This window comes from Terrapene carolina, unplaced genomic scaffold (genome assembly GCF_002925995.2).
Source record: "Terrapene carolina triunguis isolate 2854851 unplaced genomic scaffold, T_m_triunguis-2.0 Scaffold141, whole genome shotgun sequence".
In the NCBI taxonomy this organism is placed as follows: domain Eukaryota; kingdom Metazoa; phylum Chordata; order Testudines; family Emydidae; genus Terrapene; species Terrapene triunguis.
The window spans coordinates 7,052,555-7,079,369 of record NW_020664492.1 but is presented as its reverse complement, the minus strand read 5'-3'; the positions used below and the strand labels follow the sequence as shown (position 1 = coordinate 7,079,369).

At 43.4% G+C, this 26,815-nt stretch overlaps 1 protein-coding gene across 1 annotated transcript in view; it reads right to left on the bottom strand.

Moving 5' to 3' along the window:
* The window catches only part of LOC112118304 (relaxin receptor 2-like), a 42,106-nt gene extending 30,458 nt beyond the window's left edge, over window positions 1–11,648 (bottom strand). The window contains 2 exon segments of the mRNA XM_029911982.1: window positions 9,658–9,763; window positions 11,627–11,648. Coding sequence (XP_029767842.1) covers window positions 9,658–9,763; window positions 11,627–11,648 — 128 coding nt within the window.
* Between the last annotated feature and the right edge of the window lie 15,167 nt (window positions 11,649–26,815).

The window sequence follows — 26,815 nt, the reverse complement described above, 5'->3', positions numbered from 1 at the left end:
TGCACTGTGGGCAGCTATCCCACAGTTCCCGCAGTCCCCGCTGCCCATTGGAATTCTGGGTCAAGCTGCCAATGCCTTCTGGGTAAAAAAATGTGTCGAGGGTGCTTTTGGGTAACTGTCGTCATCCGTCCGTCACTACCGCCCTCCCTCCCTCCCTCCCTGAAAGCGCCGGCAGGAAATCAGTTCGCGCACTTTTCTGGTCAGTGACAGCACGGACGCCACAGCACTGCGAGCATGGATCCCGCTGCGACCATCGCTGCAGTTGTGTCCGTTGTCAACACCTCGCAGCTTATCATCCACCTTTCCCAGAGGCAGATGCAGATAAATCAGGCGAGGAGGCTACGGCACCGCGGTGAGGGCCTGAAGTCTGAGAGTAGCACAGGCCTGTCAGAAAGCACGGGACCCTGCACCAAGGACATCACGGTGACAATGGGTCATGTGGATGTTGTGGAACGGCGATTCTGGGCCCGGGAAACAAGCATGGACTGGTGGGACCGCATAGTGCTGCAGGTCTGGGATGAATCCCAGTGGCTGCGAAACTTTCGCATGCGGAAGGGGACTTTCCTTGAACTTTGTGAGTTGCTGTCCCTTGCCATGAAGCGCAATGACACCCGGATGCGAGCAGCCCTGACTGTCCAGAAGCGAGTGGCCATAGCCCTCTGGAAGCTTGCAACGCCGGACAGCTACCGGTCAGTCGCGAACCACTTTGGCGTGGGCAAATCTACTGTGGGGGTTGTTGTCATGCAAGTAGCCAACGCAATCGTTGAGGTACTGCTCTCAAAGGTAGTGACCCTGGGAAACGCGCAGGCCATCATAGATGGCTTCGCCGCAATGGGATTCCCAAACTGCGGTGGGGCTATAGATGGAACTCACATCCCTATCCTGGGACCGGACCACCAGGCCAGCCAGTACATCAACCGAAAGGGCTACTTTTCAATGGTGCTGCAAGCACTGGTGGACCATAGGGGACGTTTTACCAACATCAACGTCGGATGGCCGGGCAAGGTTCATGACGCTCATGTTTTCAGGAACTCTGGTCTGTTTAGAAGGCTGCAGGAAGGGATTTACTTCCCGGACCACAAAATAACTGTTGGGGATGTGGAGATGCCTACAGTGATCCTTGGGGACCCAGCCTACCCGCTAATGCCCTGGCTCATGAAGCCCTATACTGGCGCCCTGGACACTGAAAAAGAACTCTTCAACTACCGGCTGAGCAAGTGCAGAATGGTGGTGGAGTGTGCTTTTGGCCGTCTCAAGGGGAGATGGAGAAGCTTACTGACTCGCTGTGATCTCAGCGAAACCAATATCCCCATTGTTATAGCAGCTTGCTGTGTGCTCCACAATCTCTGTGAGAGCAAGGGGGAGACCTTTATGGCGGGGTGGGAGGTTGAGGCAAATAGCCTGGCTTCTGATTACGCCCAGCCAGACAGCCGGGTGATTAGAAGAGCCCAGCGGGACGCGCTGTGCATCCGGGAGGCTTTGAAAGCTAGGTTCCTGAGTGAGCAGGGTAACCAGTGACTTTTAAGTTTGTCTACAGAGAAGCTGAACCTGCCCCCGTTCCTTTACCCACTTAATATTGACTATCCTCTGCAGTTAGATACCCCCTTCACCCCCTTCCAAAAAAATAAATTCAGTTCTATTTTGTTAATGAACACCGTTGTCTGTATTACTGTTTTCACGGGAATGTTTTAAACCTGGGACGCAGACTGTGGTGGGGAGCGGGTGTAGTGTACTGATGCAAATGATGCTTCTAAACTCCAGGAATGACAGGCTCCGCAGTAGTGGACTGGTTGTTTCAACGGAGCCTGCCAGCCCTCCTGATCGGGACTGTGTATATGTGGGGGCTATGTGACTTTCTGGCAGGGGGAGGAGGGTTACAGATCCCCTGCTGCGTGGCTCTGTGATCCAGGATAAGGACCGCGGCATAAGATCTGTAACTGCCCTCCCCCGCCACAAAGTCACAGAGTAACCCCCCCACCCCCCACAGAACAGGAAAACCACCTCCCAGACTGACCAGGGTAACTAGTCACTGCACTGTGTATGTGCCCTGCTGCTGGACCTGCTGGTGCTTGAGCAGTCTGCAGGGGTGGAGTGAGAGTTTTCACAGACTCTGCCGCCCCTCCTTCTTTGGACTTTGGGTGAGGGGGGTATGGGACTTGGTGGCGGGGGAGGGCGGTTACTGATAGACTGCAGCGGGGCTCTGTCCTCCTGCCTCCGTTCCTGCAGTACATCAACAAGGCGCCGGAGCGTGTCCGTTTGCTCCCTCATAAGTCCAAGCAGCGTTTGAGTCGCCTGCTGGTCTTCCTGCCGCCACCTCTCCTCACGTTCCATGTGTGTCCGGTGCATTTGGGACAAATTCTCCCTCCACTGGGTCTGCTGTGCTGCCTGGGCTCGGGAGCAGCCCATTAGTTCTGAGAACATGTCCTCCCGCGTCCTCTTCTTCCTCCGCCTAATCTGCGCTAGCCTCTGGGTGTGTGATGCCAGGCTGGGTTGGGAGACAGTCGCAGATGTGGCTGTGGGAATGGGAAAAAGGGAGTGAATTCCTCAGAAAGATAAATGTAGTTGTGAACAAAGAACATAGTCTTTCTCTGTGAACAAGACCATGCACTGCACCTATCACATGCGCACTCAGGACAAGGTCGAATTTTCGGCCCTCGCATTCAGTGCCTGGGGTCTTGCACTGCCGATCTGAGAAGCGGGGCAGGACACCGGAATTTGTGTAGCGGGCAGACATGGTAAGCCGTAGACTTGTGGCTGCTTAAAACTTTAATAGTAGCACTGGCCTCCTTTCACTTTGAAAGCAATGCCAGTCTCTGCTGCCAGCAATCCGGCAAGCATCAACTCTGCCCCTGTCCCACCCCCTCGCGGCTGTCCCAGGGAAAGATCCCTGTATGCTGCCCCTCTCCCGCCTCCACCGCGTGGCTGTAAACCGGCGGTTACAGTTCTGTAAAGGAATGGGCAAGCAGTCCCAATACTAACATTCCCCTACCTAATTCAAAGCAGGTCACCATGAGCGACATCACCCTCATGAGGATCTCAGACAGCGATAAAGAACGAATGCTTCGGGAAAGCCTGCAAAGACCAGGGCCGTATGCCGCCATGCTCTGCAGGGCAATGATCCCGGAGTACTTGACTGTCTCCTGGCGCGGAAACGTTTCCTACCACGGAGGACCCAATAAGGCCGCTCTCCCCAGGAACCTGATGAACAGGCTTTCAAATTACCTCCAGGAGAGCTTCGTGGGGATGTCCCAGGAGGATTACTGCTCTATCCCCGGACATGTAGACCGCATTTTACTGTAGCTGCACTGGCAGGGACTAAACAGTAGAGCGGCTTGGGCAGAACAATCATGGAAAACCGGACATTGTTAGAGTTTTTTTTCAATAGTTGCAATGCCCAGGACTTAAACGTTAAGAGCCTAGGGCAAACAAATCATGAAAAACCCATTGTTGTTATTGTTAATATTCCAGTTCTGTTAAAAATAAATGTTTAGATGTTTAAAACACTGGTTGATCCTTCCCCTGATTCTGTGTCCGGGTTAACGGCTGGTAGGGGATCTCTGTGAGGGTGATGAAGAGATCCTGGCTGTCGGGGAAATCAGCGTTGCAAGCGCTGTCGACTGCCTCGTCCTCCTCATCTCCTTCCTCATCTTCCCCGTCCGCTAACATGTCCGAGGAACCGGCCGTGGACAATATCCCATCCTCAGAGTCGACGGTCACTGGTGGGGTAGTGGTGGCGGCCGCACCAAGGATGGAATGCAGTGCCTCGTAGAAACGGGATGTCTGGGTCTGGGCTCCGGAGCGTCCGTTTGCCTCTTTGGTCTTCTGGTAGCCTTGTCTCAGCTCCTTGATTTTCACGCGGCACTGCGTTGCATCCCGGCTGTATCCTCTCTCTGCCATGGCTTTAGAGATCTTCTCATAGATCTTTGCATTCCGTCTTTTGGAGCGCAGCTCGGAAAGCACGGACTCATCGCCCCACACAGCGATCAGATCCAAGACTTCCCGATCAGTCCATGCTGGGGCCCTCTTTCTAGTCTGCGATTGCACGGCCATCTCTGCTGGAGAGCTCTGCATCGTTGCCAGTGCTGCTGAGCTCGCCACGATGTCCAAACAGGAAATGAGATTCAAACTGCCCAGACAGGAAAAGGAATTCAAATTTTCCCGGGGCTTTTCCTGTGTGGCTGGTCAGAGCATCCGAGCTCGGACTGCTGTCCAGAGCGTCAACAGAGTGGTGCACTGTGGGATAGCTCCCGGAGCTATTAGCGTCGATTTCCATCCACACCTAGCCTAATTCGACATGGCCATGTCGAATTTAGCGCTACTCCCCTCGTTGGGGAGGAGTACAGAAGTCGAATTTAAGAGACCTCTATGTCGAACTAAATAGCTTCGTGGTGTGGACGGGTGCAGGGTTAATTCGATATTACGGCGCTAAATTCGACATAAACGCCTAGTGTAGACCAGGCCTAAGATTTGAAAGAAAGAGCACAGCTGAAATTTCCCATAGGAATATTTTTAGCAACCTGTAAGTCTTACAAAATTCAATTTTATAAATTATGCACATTCTATTGTATACACTAGGCAATTAGTTATATTAAAAAGTAAATATAAAGCAAGAGATTACTCACAATATCTGAAGTTTGTATAATCCAAAAAATGCTTTCCTTGAAATAGTTTGAATGCAATTATGTTGCAGAAATCTGATAGGGATAAGATTAAAAAAACAGGGTAATTATCTTTCACAAACATCCTACAATTGCAGATGTTTCATAATCTCACTTTTACCCCTTCTGCCATGTAAGCCCGCTAGGCTAAATTAATTCCAGGTGTAATATATCTGAAATCAGTGGAGTTACACTGGGGAGGAATATGGTTCAATATTTTCCAACGAGAATGAAACTCTCTTGACAACTTCTTCAGCTTTACTCTCTGTGTCAGTCTGTAGGGGATGCTGTCTCTCACTGCCTCAAGGAACAAGTTCATTCTGTCTGTGGAACGTAGTCTCATATATCATAAGGACATAATATGCACAGCAGTGTGGGGGAAAGGCCTATAGAGTTTCTCACCAAGCTTATATTGTTCTGAGTTTTATCACGCAAGGACAATCCCTATTCACATTCAGGGATGCACATACAGTATATTATCATGTGCACTGAGAGGAAAATAAACCCTACTGTGTTTACACTTTATTAAAATAGAAGTAATTCTAGTGCCAGCCCATTCTTTAAATTATGTGATCCTCTCAAATGATTGTAGTTTCTGAAGGCTGCCAGTCTGTTCTGAATGGAAGGCAGTTTGGGCTGTCATTAGGACCTGCCTAATAACAAACACATAACCTCAAATCAGATGGAATAATCTCATATACTGTGTTCTTGGAGGATTTACTAAGATTTACTTTGTCTGCAATATGAATTCCTGACGTTTTAGCTGTCACTCTTTTCTCATGTAGAAAAGCCAGGATTATATGTACCTAGTGCTTTGTATGTACAGTTCACCCCTATGAAGGTTTATCTGAGAGTGACATTTGGTATGAAGCAGTTATCAGCACAGCTAATATTTTGTTGTTGTTGCTAGTAGCTATATCTAACAGAATCACGGCACATTCTACCAGACGGTATAATTTACACAAGAGTTCCTCTTACTAAATGAGCATCAGATTGGTTTCTATAGTAACATTGATAAAGCCATACTTAAAGCTTCATATGTTGAATTCCAGTAAAAGGTCATCTGATGCTACCATTTTAAAAATTCATTTTTGTTGACGTGGGGTCCAGAAGTGCCACCGAGGATCACGGCCTGATTGTGCTAGACACAATACAAACATGAAGGAAGACAGTCCCAACCTCACAGAGCTTATAATTTGCACATGAGATACACATTTCATAGCTCACTCACTTCTGTAATAGGCCAAACCAAATCCCGGGATCCAAACACACGTGAACTTGGTGGGGTTCAAAATTAGTATCTAGAACTTTTATTACAATTCAGGCCCATCTCTAGTGAAAACAGTGGAAATTAGACAGTTCCCAGGGAATTAACTGATATCTCAATAATAAGTATTTAGCAGTAGGAATATATTACCAACAGCCTGACCAGGATAGTGATAGTGACTGTGAAATGCTCAGGGAGATTAGAGAGGCTATTAAAATAAAATACTCAATAATAATGGCGGATTTCAGCTATCCCCATATTGACTGAGTACATAACACTTCAGGATGGGATGCAGAGATAAAGTTTCTTGACACCTTAAATGACTGCTTCTTGGAGTAGCTAGTCCTGGAACCCAGAAGAGGAGAGGCAATTCTTGATTTAGTGCTAAGTGGAACACAGGATCTGGTCCAAGAGGTGAATATAGCTGGACCGCTTGGTAATAGCGACCATAATATAATTAAATTTAACATCCCTGTGGTGGGGAAGACACCACAATGGCCCAACACTGTAGCACTTAATTTCAGAAAGGAGAACTACACAAAAATGAGGAGGTTAGTTAAACAAAGTAAAAGGTACAGCACCAAAAGTAAAATCCCTGCAAGCTGCATGGAAACTTTTTAAAGATACCATAATAGAGGGTCAACTTAAATGTATACCCCAAATTAAAAAACATAGTAAGAGAACCAAAAAGAGCCACCATGGCTAAACAACAAAGTAAAAGAAGCACCGAGAAGCAAAAAGGCATCTTTTAAAAAGTGGAAGTTAAATCCTAGTGAGGAAAATAGAAAGGAGCATAAACTCTGGCAAATGAAGTGTAAAAATATAATTAGGAAGGCCAAAAAAGAATGTGAAGAACAGCTAGCCAAAGACTCAAAAAGTAATAGCAAAAAAATTTTTTTAAAGTACATCAGAAGCAGGAAGCCTGCTAAACAACCAGTGGGACAACTGGAAGATCGAGATGCTAAAGGAGCACTCAAGGATGATAAGGCCATTACGGAGAAAATAAATGAATTCTTTGCATCGGTCTTCATGGTTGAGGATGTGAGGGAGATTCCCAAACCTGAGCCATTCTTTTTAGGTGACAAATCTGAGGTACTGTCCCAGATTGAGGTGTCATTAGAGGAGGTTTTGGAGCAAATTGATAAACTAAACAGTAATAAGTCACCAGGGCCACATGATATTCACCCAAGAGTTCTGAAGGAACTCAAATGCAAAATTGCAGGACTACTAACTATCATCTGTAACCTATCATTTAAATCAGCTTCTGTACCAAATGACTGGAGGATAGCTAATGTGATGCCAATTTTTAAAAGGGGCTCCAGAGGTGACCCCAGCAATTACAGGCCAGTAAGCCTGACTTCAGTACCGGGCAAACTGGTTGAAACTATAGTAAAGAACAAAATTGTCAGACACATAGATGAATATAATTTGTTGGGGAATAGTCAACATGGTTTTTGTAAAAGGAAATCATGTCTCACCAATCTACTAGAATTCTTAGAGGGGGTCAACAAGCATGTGGACAAGGGGGAATCCAGTGGATATAGTGTATTTAGATTTTCAGAAACCCTTTGACAAGGTCCCTCACCAAAGTAAGCAGTCATGGGATAAGAGGGAAGGTCCTCTCATGGATTGGTAACTGGTTAAAAGATAGGAAGCAGAGGGTAGGAATAAATGGTCAGTTTTCAGAATGGAGAGAGGTAAATAGTGGTGTCCCCGAGGGGTCTGTACTGGGCCCAGTCCTGTTCAAGTTATTCATAAATCTGGAAAATAAGTAAACAGCGAGGTGGAAAATTTGCAGATGATACAAAACTACTCAAGATAGTTAAGTCCCAGTGTAGTGGGATGGTCACCCGCTCCTGCCCTGAGGGGTTTAAAACAGCCCTGGAGGAGGGCTGTGGAAGGGCAAGACGCCTGGGCTGATTGGGAGGAAGCAGGCTCAGCTGGGGCCATGCCCCAGTCAGGGCCCAGCTGGCCCTATAAAGGCTTGAGCAAGGAGCTCAAGCAGAAAGCAGTCTCTCTCTGACTTGAGAGGGAGACAGGCCTGGCTGCTGGGGAACTCACCCAGGGGACCTAGAGGGAGGCAGGGCTGGGGAAAGGCCTTAGGAGCTGGGAAGCCCTAGGCCAGCAACTCCCCAGGCTGCAGGGCCTAGTTCTAGGCCGGCCTAGTTCTAGGCCCACCTAGGCATTGGGCTTGCAGAGGGGCAGCCGGAGGGTGGGTAAAGGCAGCCAGTCCAAACCCCGTGTTGCCTATGATGATCGGCTGATAGACTGCAATCCGTCCCAGGGTGCGGGGGCTAAATGGAGACTAGCACTAGCCATGACTGAGGTGGGGATATGGGGGTGGGGGTTCAACTGGGGTGGGGAAACCCAGTAAGACGGTGGGGTACTGCAGGAGGCAGAACCCTGAGATAAGGGCACTGGGGTCCTGGGAGGGACACGGGGGGGGGGGGGCAATGGCAAGCGGATCACCGGCCTGCAGAGGGCGTTCCTGGGTCGTAGAGCTAATTCCTGAGGATGACCAGCAGGAGGTGCTGCAGGGGTGAGTCTGCACTGTGCTACACCCAGGCAGACTGCGAAGAGCTACAAAAGGATCTCTCAAAACTGGTGACTGGGCAACAAAATGGCAGATGAAATTCAATGTTGATAAATGCAAAGTAATACACATTGAAAAACATAATGCCAACTATATGTATAAAATGATAGGGTCTAAATTAGCTGATCTCAAAAAAGAGATCTTGGAGTCATTGTGGATTGTTCTCTGAAAAATCCACTCAATGTGCAGCAGCAGTCAAAAAGGTGAACAGAATGTTGGGAATCATTAAGAAAGGAATAGATAATAAGACAGAAAATATCATATTGCCTCTATATAATCCATGGTACGCCCACATCTTGAATACTGCATGCAGATGTGGTCGTCCCATCTCAAAAAAGATATATTGGACTTGGAAAAGGTTCAGAAAAGGGCAACAAAAATGATTAGAGGTCTGCAGCATCTGCCATATGAAGAGAGATTAATAAGACTGGGACTTTTCAGCTTGGAAAAAAGACGACTAAGGGGGGATATGATAGAGGTCTATAAAATCATGACTGGTGTTGAGAAAGTAAATAAGTGTTTACTCCTTCTCATAACACAAGAACTAGGAGTCGCCAAATGAAATTAACAGACAGCAGGTTTAAAACAAACAAAAGGAATATTTTTTCACACAACACACAGTCAACCTGTGGAACTACTTGCTAGAGGATGTTGTGAAGGCCAAGACTATAACAGGGTTCAAAAAAGAATTAGATAAATTCATGGAGGACAGGTCCATCAATGGCTATTAGCCAGGGTGGGCAGGGATGGTGTCCCTAGCCTCTGTTTGCCAGAAGCTGGGAATGGGTGACGGGGGATGGATCACTTGATGATTACCTGTTCCATTCCCTCTGGGGCACCTGGCATTGGCCACTGTCTGAAGACAGGATACTGGGCTAGATGGACCTTTGGGCCGTTCTTATGTTCTAAGGGTCAGCACCATTATTCTTACCCTTAACCATTTTTTTTTGTTGATACAAAGAAGTGGCGATAGTAGGGAATATGACGTCCTATGCACATGGTGGGACAGCAGATTTTCCCCAAATTCTACAAACATATTCAGGTTGTGTTTAGCCATCTCATTTGTTTCTACAGCACTTTTATTTCAGAGAAAGGCAGGAAGTTGTATTTATGCATGTACAATATTGAGGTTTACTTACAGTAGGGTTACATTGCTTGAAACAAGTGGAACAGCTTTTAAATTAACAGCTACACATTCTAGTTCAGTTTCTATGCAATCACAAATTTCTGGATACTGGAGGAGACCTAGAGGGGGAAAAAAAGCATTTATGACTGTGTAACATATGGATTATGATCTGCTTAATACAGATTGTTTGTGTCTTTTTAAGACCTTCCTTCAGAAAAGGAGTGGCCATTTATATGGATCACAAGAACATCCAGAGTTATATTAGTAAGGATTAAAAAAAAAACTTGGAAAAGCTATGAACACCATGCTTCAGGGCATAAGCCAACCTCTAAAGGGGGATATTAGAAAGAAACTGTCCCCTATTGGCAGATGATTCCATAACTATCTATTCCAGTCTTGCACTTGCCTGTGAGGCATCTGATACTGGATCAGATGGACCGTGTTGGTCTGTTCCATTATGGCATTTCTTACTCCTACCCAACTTTCTGCAAGACTTTGCTTTATATGAAGATTTTTGATGATGATGCCCCTCCATCTTAGTTTTGGAAAGACTTGGGAGTGTTCAGGAAGAGGAACCTAGAAATGCTGCTTCTGCACTCATATCAGTCCTACAATAATGGGCTTTCCTCAGTGATAACAGGGCTCTAACGATCAATCTTTTTAAATGGAAGCCAGGCCTGTTTGGTGTGGCTCTTGGTCCCCCTCTGGTGGTAGTTAGGCCAACTAGAGATTGATGAGCCTACTACAATCTTGGCTAATAGCATGGGGAAGGGGGTTAGCTCTGGCAGTAGAGGCTCATATGTTAACCTCCCAAAGGCCAAGGTTTGATTCCTTATAGTGACAACCCAGCCAGAAGGCACAAGTGTGAAACAAACATCATTGGATCTTAGCGCTTTAAAAATTGTGAAAGCAAACACAAAAAGATAGAAGCAAAACTTAAATCATATAAGCTTGTACATATGAAAAGCTAGTATTGGGATGGGTGCTTCAGGGCAATAGCCATTGTGTGTCTTATAGCTGTACATCTAAAAATTAGTACTTTCAGAAATTCTCTGATGAAACAATTTTCATTGAAACATTTTGCAGAGACGGTTCAATTTTGGCATGAGTCTGACAGTACCCAAGCAGGTTTCTGATGTGAATCTGCCTGGTTTCCTGCCAGCTTACCTGTCTGGCTCCTCAGTAGCCCACTTGGTGGGCTGCTGGGGAGTCCTGTCTTCCAGTTCTTCAGCAGCCAGATTGAAGCGAGACCAAATTTCTAAATCCTCTGCGAAAGAGAATTACTGATTTCTGCACAGTTGTCCTAAAAATAACAACTTGACACAAGTGAGCAAATATATTAGCATTTTTCACACTGTGCCCTTCTGCTCCATGCTTGTATGCATGCAAAAAACTCTATGTGCTCTGGAAAACATAGGCAGCTGAGATGATCTAATCGCCTAGAGAGCCCTTTAATAAAGGTTAATACATTCATTTAATGGAATAATTCAGAAGTATAAAATAGATTAAGCATTTCAATCTGATCAACATTAAGTCAAAATGGTAATCAAATTAAAATAGAGAAGTGTATTGAGTTTTTCATCTGGTATTATTTACAGCACTCCTGTGATAAGTCCAGATAATTTGGCTTTCCATGGACCATGTCAAAGATATTTGCTCATCCACTATTATCTCCTATAAAACAGTGTTAACATTTGTCAGCTGCACTATAAATAAGATATCAGCTTGTAAAAGAAAGCGGGAAAGAAAAATATGAAAATTATTACATGAAAATCATCTTGTTTAGAAAGAGGGAGAGAGCCATTGCCTGTTTGGTCAAAATTTCACAGCAGAACATATATCACATAATGCTTCAAAGACTGAAGTTCTCTATCTGGAAAGGACTCTTTCATCCCATGACTCAACTACCCACTATTTAACTCATTTCTCAACTTTTCTCCCAAAGCCAGATATCATACATTCACATTGGGCTACCAATATACCTTTTTTTCTGGCATTTCCCATGCCCTACTTTTCTTTCTAAACTATTAAATTACCTTTTCCATGTTTTCTCTAAGTTTTAGTGGGGGATCCAAGATGTATTTCAATGGGTGCTGTGACTGCTCTGCACCTCTGAAAATCAGACTACTTATTCAGGTGCTTAATGTTAGGCTCTCAAATTTGAACGTTTATTTATCAGGTGAAGCAAAGGCTTTCGCCATGCTTTATTTAGCTATTTGCAGGCTTTGCTATTTTTCACTTTTTATTGGGATGGAATGCATTATATTTTGTACATGTCATTCTACAATTTCAATTGTGAAGTAATGACCATGAAACAGATTTTAATTAGTAATGATTGTTGCAGACAACTCACCCTCTCCTTTTAGGATGTTTGACAACTATTGCTTGGGGTCTCTCTGGTTTCTTAACAATAAATGATCATTTAGGGTTAGGTTGTGGCTTTGGATTACATGGTCATGCAGAGGAGTAAGTCAGACCTCTGAAGTGTACCAGAATGTGCAGGATATTTCACACTTTGGTTCAGTTAGGCTGTCTGTTCCAGACCCGCGGGCAATATCAATCAAATTCCCTCTGGGATTAATACAATAGTGCATTTTTATATACTGTAGCATAGACACTTGCATGGTAGCTTACAATGAGAATCAATTAAAATCTAAAATGAAGACAAAAATGTTCTAAGGCAAGATATAAAGAGAGAAAACTCAGTGGGAAGACAAAGGTTGTATCAGATTCAATAACTGGTGTAGCACAGGTACAAGAATGACCTCAAATTTCAGACAGGCTCATGGAAAATATTGAAAGTAGACCAAGGTTGGAACAGCCAAATTAACTATTAGTGGTTATGTAGGTTTATATGAGACTGGAAAGCAAAACGAAGAAAGCAAGGAAAACAGTTTTGAATAGAATAGATGGAAGTTAGTGTCACGGGACAAAGAAGACTCCTTACACAGATGGAGAACTTCAGTCATTGAAGCACTCAGTAGTAACATATGGTGTAATCAGGAGCTGGCAAAGTTAAGACAGGCAGATAAATGGATAGGTATTAGCCAAGGAAGATGTAAAATGGAAAGTCACCTGCACAAATGTCCACATTTAAAGCTAAAGGTAGAGGGAACAGGCTCATGGAGAAGAATAGAGGGGAAAGGAGGAGATTTGAGGCACCTAATAAAATAAGTGATGAAACAGAAGATATAAGACATCCTCTAGAAATGAAACAAGCAGTTACAGAGGTAGGATTCAAAACAAGAGATGAGACTGCTGGATGCACTGGCTTCTGATCCAAGATATTTAAGAGTAGTACCAGACAGTTCAATAGACTGCCATGTAGACATTGAATAAAATGGGAAGAGAAGGATCCAGGATCAAAGGTAGAAAGAATTTTATTAACCATCTGAAAAAAGGGCAGGCTCCTTGCTGTGATTTACATCTCTTTTAGACTATGTGGTCATGCAGATGGAGCAGTGTGCGCTTCCCAGATTGAGAGAGGAACTTTCTCATGAAACTCACTGAGACATTATCAAGTGGAGACATGGCTCTCTCACACACAAGGCAGTTAAGACTCTTGTACCACCTTAGATCATCATATAATGGAAATTCTCTCTTACAGTAACTGGCATGTCCACTGGCAAAGGGTTTAACATAATACTCTCTTGTTCCTGTGAATCCTGCCTCCCCAACTCTCTCTCTCTCTCTCTCACACACACACACACACACGTTGTTGGGATTTGCTCTCAGGAATGATATATAGTGTTCACCCTGCCATCCTCCAAGAGATTTTTGCTGGAAAAGGGAAGCTATCAAGAGTGGCCAGGCCTGTACAGGAGTTTTACCAGTGGAGGCTGCCTGGGACATGGGTTGAATCAGTGCCTCCTTTAGACAGCTTGGCCCACTCTTTCCCAGTGAGAATTACCCAGGTTTGAGGCTGCACTGGCAGGCTCCAGGCCTTCTGGTTTGCAATTTTCCTCTTTCACAGCAAAAAATAGAAAATAGAAAACTACGTCGGGGTCGGTCCAGGGGCCAGTTTTGTTCAACATCTTTATTAATGATCTGGATTAATTGCACCCTCAGCAAGTTTGCAGATGACACTAAGCTGGGGGCAGCGGTAGATACGCTGGAGGGTAGGGATAGGGTCCAGAGTGACCTAGACAAATTGGAGGATTGGGCCAAAAGAAATCTGATGAGATTCAACAAGGACAAGTGCAGAGTTCTGCACTTAGGAAGGAAGAATCCCATGCACAGCTACAGGCTGGGGCTCGACTGGCTAAGCAACAGAACTGCAGAAAAGGACCTGTGGATTACAGTGGACAAGAAGCTGGATATGAGTCAGCAGTGTGCCCTTGTTGCCAAGAAGGCCAACGGCATATTGGGCTGTATTAGTAGGAGCATTGAGAACAGATTGAGGGAAGTGATTATTCCCCTCTATTCGACACTGGTGAGGCCACACCTGGAGTATTGCCTCCAGTGTTGGTCTGCACACTACAGAAGGGATGTAGACAAATTGGAGACAGTCCAGTGGAGGGCAATGAAAATGATTAGGGGGGCTGGGGCACATGACTTACGAGGAGAGACTGAGGAAACTGGGCTTATTTAGTCTGCAGAAGAGAAGAGTGAGGGGGGATTTGATAGCAGCCTTCAACTACCTGAAGGGGGGTTCCAAAGAGGATGGAGCTCGGCTGTTCTCAGTGGTGGCAGATGACAGAACAAGAAGCAATGGTCTCAAGTTGCATTGGGGGAGGTCCAGGTTAGATATCAGGAAACACTATTTCACTAGGAGGGTGGTGAAGCACTGGAATGGGTTACCTAGGGAGGTGGTGGAATCTCCATCCTTAGAGGTTTTTAAGGCCCATCTTGACAAAGCCTTGGCTGGGATGATTTAGTTGGTGTTGGTCCTGCTTTGAGCAGGGGATTGGACTAGAGGACCTCCTGAGGTCTCTTCCAACCCTAATATTCTATGATTCTATACTAGGGTGACCAGATGTCCCGATTTTACAGGGACAGTCCCGATATTTGGGACTTTTTCTTATATAGGGATCTATTACCCCCCACCCCGTCCCGATTTTTCACATTTGCTATCTGGTCACCCTATTCTATACTGATGAACTGCTAGACCTGTCATGCTCATAGGTTGTCTCAAGACCATTTATGCATATTATCTGGAGTAGCACATATCTCACAAGCACTTTTCACTTTGTTTCTTGAGCACAGAGTAGTCATAGATGTTATGCTCACCACAGTTTTCTTCATCTGCACCATTCCCACAGTCATTTACACCATCAGAGTGAAATGCTCATGGTAAGCATGTTGTAAAGTTCCCACATGGAAAATAACCCTTTTGACAGACAGGACTAATTGAGCTGCCTTTGATCTGCGAGGATTCTGGAAACATGAAAAAACAATGTCTGTAAATTAGAGCATGTCCCTAATCATAAGGTTCTGATAAAATAAGAACATTTATGTGCATTAGAACCATTTCATTTCTACTTCAAAACTCATTCTAGGTAATTATTGTTTGCTATTTGTTTTGTGGCAGCACCAGAAGCCACACACTGCCATTGGATTTTAATTTACATAGTTTTAGAGATTCTATTTGTTTTTTCATGACTTCCATCATTTGTAAAACTCTTTAAGATGCTGGAGAACAATTTTGTTTCCTGTATTGCAGTGATTTATCAACAGTTGGTATTCTGGTGAACACTGGCCTGTGATCTGATAGGCTGCTTCCATCATAGTAGTGACGCATATATCTATCTTCAAATGGTGATGCTTCCTTTCCACAGGGTTTACACAGGCTGTTTTGACCAACTAAACAAATGAAACCGGCCCACACTACAAAACACAAAGCAATAACCAGATTCCTTGCACCCTGTACAGTTGCTTCTATGTCATTATTTGTCAGGAATTTCTCTGAACAAGTACGTGTAAATTTGATCTAGTATATTTAATCTTGATTACATTGGTGGAAAACACCAAGCCTGCCATCCTGGAAACACTTACATAAGTGCTTAATTTTAAGCACCTGAGAAGTCAATTGGATAACTCATAAACTTAAAGTGAAGCACGTACGTAAGTGTTTGCAGAATCTGGGCCTAAATTTACAGGGAGAGGTTGATGGAAACAAAATGTGAAATGTTCTGGATATTAGAGCAATGGGGACAGTAGGCAGTGAGAGGAGATTCAGTGTCAACATATGTACAGTATGATAGCTTTGAAGAGTTAAAAAGAAAAGATAAGAAAAGAAAAGATGAAACTATGCAGCTACAACCATTTCTTAAAGTGAGTGTTTTAATCCTATTTAACATAGTCCTAATAATTCTGCACTTTCATGTAACTAAGCAGCATAATGGTTGGAGGAAAAGTATGGAATTGTGGTTGGGACAGAAGATGCTCCATGAGAGGAAAATGTATAGCTGATTCCACAGCATAACTTGATATCCCTTCTCAACATCTGGGAGACCCAGAGTGAGGGGGTACTATGGTGGGCAGAACCCCTGGGCAAAGGGCACCGGGGTCTGGGAGACACACGGGGCCAGCGGCAGGTGAGTCACCAGCCTGCAGAGGGCACTCCGGGCTGGAAAAAGCTAATTCCCGAGATGTCCAGCAGGAGGCGCGCGCCAGTGAGTCGTCGCACCGCCACACCTGGTTAAAGAATTCAACTTTGAATTGTTTGGGGTCTCCTATGGGATTATCCCGTGCCTCGTAATCAAAATGTCGTCTTCTTCGGTGACTCTTGTATTTGTGAATGGGTGGGAAAATAGCTTCAGTATGAAGTTCCTCTGCCAACTTCTGTGCACTCTTCAGAACGTTTGGAAATCCCTCATCTGACCAGTAAGACTGTAGTTATGACTTTGCTTTGTCCAGTTGTTCCATTGCTCCAGATATATCAAGATCAACACCTTGGAGTCTCTTGCTTACAACATTTATTTCAAACAGTATGTCATGCCACAACACTAAGCCACACAGAAATTTGAAGTTATGTATGTTTCTGGTGATTCCATTTCCCTCTGCCACTGTTCTCCCACAAACAGTACCTGGGTCATAGCTTTATCCTCCATAATGGCAACTATGGCATCATCTATCTTCCCAATTTGGTGTTTGATAGGCTTTATTGCCTCCACTCGACTTTCCCATCATGTGGCACTTGGTGGTTTCACTATCAAGAGAGGATGTTCCCAAATGTTGCTTCAAAATTTGCCATTGATGAGTTGATGCAGAGAAAAATACATAGATGCTTTGAATTACATTAAAAAATTCAGCAGCCTCGCTAGAAGCTGATGCTGCATCACTGGCCACCAAGTTCAATGAATGAGAACTGCATGGACAAAAAAAAGCTCGAGGGTTTAACTCTCTGATCCGTGTCTGCACTCCTCTGTTCTTTCCTCTCACGTTGGCACCATTATCGTAGCCCTGACCTCTCATGTCAGCTTTCGCAATTCCCGTATCTTCCAGCTTTTTAAGAAGCACATTTGTCATATCAGCTCCTGTAGTATCATCAATGTCAACAAATTCTAGAAAATGCTCTCTGACAGTCACCATTGCAGGGACATTTTCACTAGGTTCTGTTGTTGTTACAAAACGCACCATTAAAGTCATTTGTTCCGTATGGCTGATGTCAGGTGTGCGGTCCAGAATAACAGAGTATTATCTTGCTGACTTCAGATCTGCCACAATCTTCTGTTTGACTTTTGTTGCCAGTAACTGTATGATGTCATTTTGAATTGTTTTCCCAAGGTGGTGGTGTGTGTACATTTCTTGGGTGGTGACTCTTCTTAGATGCTCCTGGAGTACAGCATCAAACTCAGCCATCAGCTCCACAATTTTAAGGAAGTTTCCATTGTTTGGCACATACAGCTGATCTGAAGTGCCATGCAATGCTAGGTTTTGGGTAGCAAGCATTCTCACAATGGCAATGAGCCTTTTCAGAACATTTTGCGATTAAAGAGACTCTGATGCAATCTTCTCTTGATGCTGATCATCTATGGTGGCCTTTAACCTTAGTCTCATCTCAAGCTCTTTCCACCCATGGAATGCTCTCTGGTGATTTGCTGCCTTCTCATGGCACGCCAGATTTCTAGCCAGATTTTTCTAGTCCTTTGTTCCTGTAGAACCCCATGTGGCTGGAACACTAGACTGGAAGAGTTTGTAACAAAAACAGTATTCAGCATTCTAGGTTTTTGAGTACATAAGCCATGGCCTCTCCACTTTGTCACCATTGGGGATTTCATGTCAGTAATGTGTTGGATGGAAACTTCTATTTTCATTGTCTTTGGGGAACATGAAGTTTTTCACTTGCTGTGGCCCATGCAGTACAAGGAAGTCCCTCAGGCTACTGCTCAAGTGGGTCCATAGTCCTGGATCATCTAGACTTAAGGAACTAAACTCAGCAGCAGCTGTTTCTTGCGCCTCCACCACACTCTTCTCTGATCTACACTTTTATTCAGGAATGTGCATGGTTACATCCACTTGAGATGGAGATATGGATGCTGCAGTAGCTGCCAGGTCACCTGCACTCTGACGAACTGGCATTTCCTCACCACTCACATCCTCACTGGGGCCAGAAGGCTCACCGTGAACATCTGTGTCTATGTATCTCAGAAGAGCTCCTTCCTGCTTAGATAGAAAAGCTTCCTTTGCTTTCTGTCTTTTTCTGAATGCTGCCCCATAGGGGCGTTTTCTTCTTTCACTCATGATTGCTGTTCTGTGCCAGCTATAGTGGCTCTCAACATCAATTGAAGGGGACAAATAAGCAGGCTGGTAGCAGGGCCTGAGTGAGGGAAGATATCAGTATCTTAAGGGCCTAACTGGCTCCTACTACTTCAGTTGGCTGCCTGTTCTCCTCAAGTGGGTTCAGGGAAGCAGCAGAAAACTAGAAGCTCTGAGAAGCTGGTGTTAATCAGTCCAGACTCCTGGGGGTGCTAGAGAGGTAGATAAAGGCTCCTCCTCCTCCTCTCTCTTCCTGCAGCTCCTGCTGCTTTCTGTTATTCCCTCTCACCTTTTCTCCTGCCTGCCTGTTATATCTCTCATACCCTCCTTCCTCCAGCACAGCACTCCACCATCTCTGTGCATCTAGAGCAGAGAGAATACATATGCACCAGCAGCAGACACAATTTTCTACACGGGTAGAAGTGGGTCCTAGTGGCGCCCTTCCCTCCCCACCCCCAGTCTGGCACCTGAGGCGGCTGCCTCAGTTCACCTCATGGTAAGGCCAGCCCTGATAATATCCAACCTAGACCTCCCTCACTGCAACTTGAGACCATTGCTCCTTGTTCAGTAATCTGCCACCACTGAGAACAGTCGAGATCCATCCTCTTTGGAACCCCCCTTCAGGTAGTTGAAGACTGCTATCAAATCCCCCCTCACTCTTCTGCAGACTAAATAAGCCAAGTTCCCTCAGCCTTTCCTCATAAGTCATGTGCCCCAGCCCCCTAATCATGTTCAATGTCCTCCCTTGGACTCTCTCCAATTTGTTCACATCCTTTCTGTAGTGGGGGGCCCCCAAACTGGAGGCAATACTCCAGATGTGGCCTCACCAGTGCCGAATAGAGAGGAATAATCACTTCCCTCGATCTGCTGGCAATACTCCTACTAATGCAGCCCAATATGCCATTAGCCTTCTTGGCAACAAGGGCACACTATTGACTCGCACTCAACTTCTCGTCCACTGTAATCCCCAAGTCCTTTTCTGCAGAACTGCTGCTTAGTCAGTCGGCAGACTTTGATACGAACAGGCTTCTTTTAATTCATTAACAAACTTGTTGGTTTTGCTTCTCAGACATGCCTAGGTTGCAGTATAACTACTTTTCACAGCTCTATGAATCTTGAAGATAATTAAATGAAGTTTACTTTTGGTTGGAATACTCTGTCCTGTGTTACAGTGACCAGTTATAAACAGGTAAATGAAACAAAGTAGAGCCTATATATATGTGTGTGTGTGTGTGTGGCCATTAGAGGGCAGTAAAATATCATATTTTTAAATACCACCAGGTAATTCATGATAAACCCTAAAGTAGCTTCTGAAGATTAATAAATCACTCAGATAGCAGCAGCTGTTATAACCAAGTGCTATTACCAAATCCATTACTGTACATTTATATTTGTGCTAGGGGTTTTATAATACATTCATACAGTATCGATACCTAAAAATTATCAATCAAAAAACAAACACCCATTTCTTATTCTGCATCATTTTTTTTTCTTTTGAAACACGCAACAAATGTGAGGTTTTCTAATGTGATTCCCTGTAATGGCATTCCATAAACAATAGGGAAGTGCTCTATTTAAGATATGGACATTCAGCAACATTTTGGGGGTGGGGGGTTAATATTAGAAACCAGCTGGAGCAGATGGACAATTCACTTTTCATTTCATTTCTATGTGCTTGGAACCTGAGGGTTTGTTTGTATGGGAGTCACACTGGTGATAGACCACTTTTTCTCTGTGCCATACTACTGCATTTGCAGATAGCAGCCACCCCTCTCTCATTCTGAAATGAGAGGGGTGGCTGCTAAGGCATTCTCTCAGAGTGCCCCATAACTTTGGAATTCACTCCTTTCCTGCCTGGGTCTGAAACAGTTAAACCCTTTGCTCACACACATTAGGAGCATGCGGCAAAGCCTACCTAGCCTTATGACAATGGTTTGTGGTGAGATTGTTTCAAGTTTTTATTGCTGATTACTGCTGGTTAGGAGACAGATGTAGAGACTGGAGTTGCAATAAGGGAGCTGTTCTAACGTCTGCATTTTAATTATGATAGTGGCACCTAAACTGAGTGGTAGATGCCCTTTTCATTTACTCTGGTAGGACTCAAAATAAATAAATATACATATATGACAACTTGGCAATAGACAGTATGGTAACAGGTGCTCTAGTAATAACTTCTTTCATACTTTTGTTTGTAGCCAGCCAAACTGCAGTAATGAAAGAAATGTGTTAACCTATGTAATTAAAAGGCGAGTCATCATATATTCTCTATTACAGTAAAGTAAATGGTGAAAACATAAAAATGAAGTAGCAAATTAAAGTAAAAATTATTGACACTGATAAACCTCCATCCACTACAACAAAGGACACCATACTTTCGTTTAAAAGAATTTTATAACATGAATTCCTTTTTCATGAGAAATGCCTCATGACATGTTCCATCTTTCTTCCACCAGGTCCTCTGGACAAACATTTTCTCCAAGACATAGTTTTTCCCTCAGAATGGTATTTTGTTAAATTTGTTTGCTAAATACCGTATTTAAAATTTCTGTACCTTATTAGTAATCACCAGTAAGTTTCAACTTGAAAACTGTTATTTATTACGGGATTACTTTTCAAACTTCTACAAAGAATGTTATCTCTTTCCAGTCTCATTTCAGTAAGAACCATTTATTCACTTTTTTGGTCAGGAAACAACAAAGTGTGATAAATACTTTTCATTATTGAAAGTGAAATCTTAATGAACTGACCCTAGTTGGTTCCTCCAGCACTTGCACCAGGAAATTGTCCCCTACATTTTCCAAAAACTTCCTGGATTGTCTGTGCACCGTATTATCTCCCTATTATTATTCCCTTGCTATCCCTCTCCTACCATGTACTCCAAGGCATTTGTTCAGAAACCTCCAAGATGCAATAACCTACTTGTTTCCAGCCTCAGAATAAAATACTTGCCAAGAAATATGCAAGAATCTCTGGGCCAGATCCTCAGTTGGGGTAAATTGACATGGCTGCACTGAATGCAATAAAGCCATGCTGATTTACTTCAGCTGATGAGCTGTCCCCCTGAGTTTTGATGGCACTGGCATACTTCTCAAATGTCACTTATTCTGAGAGATGTCACTCATTTTAGTTACCAGCCTTCCGCACTAATTGGAGGTATCTTCATGTAAACTGTTTACATCAAACAAGAACCATGACGCTGAGCTTACAGAAGGAAGTTTCCTGTGTGAATATTTTTGTATCTCTCTTTTTGAGTCTTTGCCACACATAGTCTCCTACACATTTGGGCCTTGGCAAGTGGAGCTAGATGATTGCTGGCTACAGTACTTTATGCATAGCCTGTGGTACAAGTGACACTGTCATAATTTCTAGCAGTTGTTTTGCATCTCTGTTTACAATTGTGTGTGTGTGTGTGGGGGGTGGATATGGACAAAGAAGTCATTCATGAAATTGGTAATTAAACACCTATTACCAGAGGCTCACTGTTAATTTTGTAATTTTAGTATAAAATCTGTCTATGAGCTCAGTGAGGAAGATGCTCAGTTTGATTGGTTTGGCTCTGTGTATTTCATGCGTTGAACAGAAGGGATGAATTAGCACTGACACAGTATTAGCTAGGTAATACATTACGGCCAAATCTTAGTCCCTGTGCACAGTTCAAGTAAACAGGCAGGGCATAGGGAGTTTCCTGGTTTGCCCAGGAAACTCCTGATTTCTGACACCCTGCTCCTGGCTCCGAACCAGCTACTACAATGTCCCCTTTTCACTGGCAGAGCTGCAGGGGTGACACTTGAGACAACATCACTATGGTTAAGTTTCCTGGTGGATTTCAGCCAAGGAGACTGCACTCAAAGCCATGAAGTGGTGACTAGAAAGGGTCTATGTAGGGTGTCACTTTGACCAAATCTGTACTTCTCAGGGGCCAGGGAAGGGTTAGGGACAGCACAGTAAGCCTCATCACAAAGGTTGTAGTAGCTCTGTGTGTGGGCAGAGAGGTGGTTAGGCTGCATCTCTGTTTTGTCAGATGCAGGCCCTAGCTGGTATGAGGCCTCAGCCCCCTGGTCTTTCTTAGGGCCTCCAGCATGCTGTGGTACTAGCCCGTATCTGACCCAGTATCACCAGGGGCACAATGGCTGAGCAAGCACAGTCGGTGCTTCAGCTGCTAAGGCTCTATGGGTCCTTACAGCTGATGGGTCCCAGTGCACCACCACCACTCTTCTCAGGGAATCAGACACCCTGGCCTGATACCCACTCCTTTCAGCAACTGTGGAATCTTTCCCAGCTCGCAACCCATCACCTTCATGAGCAGGACAAGAACATCAACTTATTCATCATGCTGCCCCCTGCTGACCCATTATTGGTCTGGGCGGAAGATCTGGCCAAGGGGAGACAATGACCCTTCATGGGTGGGAGGAACAATATGGAGACCTGGCCTTTTAATTATGTTCTTCTGTCATCAAAAAGAAATTAGAAATAATTCATGGTGAGACATTTGGACCTGAGTAATCTGGACAGCTGACATGATTTATGTAGCTGATGTAATTATGCATTGTTCCCAAGTATGCAAATTAGGGTATTGCCTCATTTACGTATATTTCCCAGATTTCTTAACTTTTTGCTTCCCCAGATTTGGTGTTGGGTGGGAAGGAATCCTTCTCCGAGTCCACAAAGCAGAAGCAAAGCCATCACGGGACTGCTAATGCAACTATGGCTACAGCAATCTCTGCAGCTATTGTAACACCTTCCAGCCCCACCAGAAATGCCAATAAAGTTGCTATAGAAAGCTATCTTATAACAGTTGTTGATTAAAGTAAAGCATAAATGTTTAATTATGTGTTCTGTTTTTCTAATCAGCTTCATCCAATTCTAAAATTTACCAAAGCAAAAATCCAAGAATCTGTGTTGATAAAATGCTGAAGCTTGCAATTACTGTGTTGAATGTTTTCTTTTAAAGGGGCCTTTATCAACTGAAAATGGTAAGTGGTAGGAAATTATGCAAATAAGGTACATGATTTAATACTGTTAGTTTACAATAAAACTTTTTTTATTTGAGAACAATCTACTTACCAGACAAATATGAAGATAGATCACCTTATGATGTTACATGTCAAATCTAATGCCAAAATGCCTAATCAACTAATGAGCACTTTTTACTGAGTTGTAAGGACCACAGGATTTGGTCCATAAAATATATGGTTGGTTTAAGATAGAGAAATATAGATTTAGATTTTTTTACTTCTACTAACACATAATTTGCATAAAGAACATATTTCATTTTACCTCTATTGTCTAGAAGCACTCTGAGAGGCCAGCAAAATTCTACTCAGCTTTTATTGTTCTCCTTTCAGTACAGCCCTAATCATTTTGGAGTGATCCGAGTGAGTCAGCCCTACCTTTTGTCATCACTCACTCCTGGTGCTTCCTGTGTTTTTTGATGCAGGAGTAACTCAATACATTTCTTTTGTCAAAAGTAACATTAAACATTGCAAATCAGTTAGCAAGTTTATCTTAGAATATCTCCAAATACAAAAAGCAAGGTCACATATCTCAAAACCAAAAATGCATGTCACATTTATAGGATGGGGGACTGTATCGTGAAAAGCAGTGACTCAGGAAAAGATTTAGGACCATGGTGGATAACCAAATGAACATCAGCTCCCAGGACTGAAAAACCTGCCTTGCAGGGAGAGACTAAAGAAACTCAATTTATTTAGTTTATCCAAGAGGTTAAAAGGTAGCTTGATCATATTCTGTAAACACCTATGTGGGGAGAAGATTTCTGTTAGTAGATATCTTTTAAATCTACCAGACAAAGTCAGAGAAAGATCAAATGGTTGGAAGCAGAAGTTAGACAAATTCAGACTAGAAATAAGGCATACATTTTTAAACTATGGGATAATCAGTTTACCTAGGTATGTGGAGGGTTCTCTTTTACTTGAATTTTTAAAATCAAGATTGGATAATCTACTCTAGCTCAACCAGAAGCCACTAGGCTTGATGCCAGAATCGCTTGCTGAAACTCTATGGCCTGTATATGCAGGAAGTCAGACTACATGAACATAATGGTCCCTTCTGGCCTTAAAATCTATCGTCTGTGAATAGCGTGCCCAGAATGTGTGTCTCTGTAATCTCTGGAGTACTAGCTGTTTCACTATTAACATACTTTATGGTACTCAGGTTTTCAAACGTCATTTATTTCAAGATCATTTCTTCAGCTAGTTGGTGGCATGTTGACTCATTCATTCCCTTTATTTTTCAAATTTTTGGTTAATGATCAAAACTTCAGTTCCTAAATTGGTTATAATACCAATGATAGGTGTGGGGTTTTTTTTGGCCGGGGGTGGGGGGAAGGAAGGGAGGGTTGGTTTTTGTTTGTTTGTTTGTTTGTCTCACTGATTAGCAAAATTTTAACTTTTCACCAAATTTTCCCAGCATCTCTATGTACCAAGTATGATCTGGTAGTAACTGATCTCAATCAGCACTGCAGTTTACCCCTCTCTTCTTGGTAGATTGCCTGATATGACCCACAGAATTACCTGGCAATTTAGATGCTTGCTTAAGCTTCAAAAGAAAAACAAAGTCTTTCTCAATCATTGTTTTGCTCTATTTATTCAAAATAGTGGGATACACTTTTTGCTAATGGGCATTTTTATTGAATGCTCCTGCCAAATAATAGCTCTGAAGATATTTTATCACATTTCAATCATGTTGCTTTATAGCTCACATACATACATACGGATCTTCCCTACTATCTACGTTCCTTAACTCTACATATAGCAATCTATTTTATTGTGCTATTAGTCTTTGTCCATAGTTAAACTGGTTCAAAATATTGACATTTGTCTATGTCTTTTTGATATTTCAGTACCACTATGTCCTTCATGTAAACACTTTCAAATCTGATATGTTAACACAGAAAGCAATATGATTTGGTTTCCCTTAACAACAGTCTACAACTGTGATGGGTTCAGTCACAGAGACCCCCTTGGGACTGTCACCTGATGTGCTGGAATTACCTCTGAGCCCATTTTCCCTGCCAGCTTGGGACTCCAGAACCCTGCCTTGTTGAGCCAGACATGCTAGCCTGCTGCAACACAGACTCAGGGTCTGGGCCATGCCCCCAAAGCTGCAGACTTTAACCAAAAACAGCTCAGCATGTTACCTCTGCAGCACCCAGACCCAATGGGATCCAAACCCCAAATAAATCCATTTTACTCTGTATAAAGCTTATACAGGATAAACTCATAAATTGTCCGCCCTCTATAATACTTATAGAGAGATATGCACAGCTGTTTGCTCCCCCAGGTATTAATCACTTACTCTGGGTTCAATAATAAACAAAAGTGATTTTATTAAGTAGGATTAAAAAGTAGGATTTAAGAGGTTTCAAGTAATAACAGAGAGAACAAAGTAATTCACCAAACAAAATAAAGCAAAAACACGCAAGTCTAAACCTAATCCATTAAGAAACTGATTACAGGTAATATCTTACCCTCAGAGATGTTCCAATACGCTTCTTTCACAGACTAGACTCCTTCCTAGTCTGGGCCCAATCCTGTCCACTGGTACAGTCCTTGTTAGTTCCAGCAGATATTTTAGGTGGTGAGCAGGGGTTTTCTGATGACTGGCCGCCTACTTTCTTCTGCTCCACCCCCTTTTATAGCTTTGACACAAGGTGGGAATCTTTTGTCTCTCTGGGTCCCCACCTCTCCTTCTAAATGGAAAAGTAACAGATTTAAGATGGATTTTAGTATCATGTGACATGGTCACATGTCTTGTGAGACCCCAGTCTCCATTCTTCCTGGGCTTGCCCACATGTACACAGGAAGGTTTGCAAGTAAACAGAGCCATTTACAGGTCATTGATTCTGAAGCACCCTTAATGGCTTCCACTTAATGTGTTTACATCAGTAATACAAGTTTATATCTTATTGTCCTACCTCCAGACATAGAAATAAAACATGAAAACAAAGAGGATGAACACACACAGTAGATTATAACCTTTGTAATGATACCTTACAAGATACCTTTTGCATAAAGCATATTCCAGTTACATCATAAGCATATTTTCATAAAGCTTCTGGAGTGCAACATCACAACAACTTTGCAGAATTTCTTTTTTTGTAGCCTCTGTCTACATGAACTTCCACATTGCATGAGAGACCTCTGAGTGACTGTAGCAAGTTTATATGCAGTTATTTCCTTTTTAATTTCTTTGCCTTAATACTCAATTGAGATCAAGGATGCAAGGTCTAATTTTGCTGGGAGTTTTAACTCATTACACATGCACACGCACCCCATCTTGTGAAGCACTCCTAAGAACCTTATTTGACAGTTACTCATCAAAGTACTATAACACTGGTAGTGTGGTGAGAATTTTTTTCCAAGCATCCCATTGTTCCTAATGGTTTGCTGTTCGTGTGCACTCCATGTCCTCTGAGCCATCTTAGAAAAGTTGTTTTTGCTAGATGCCTT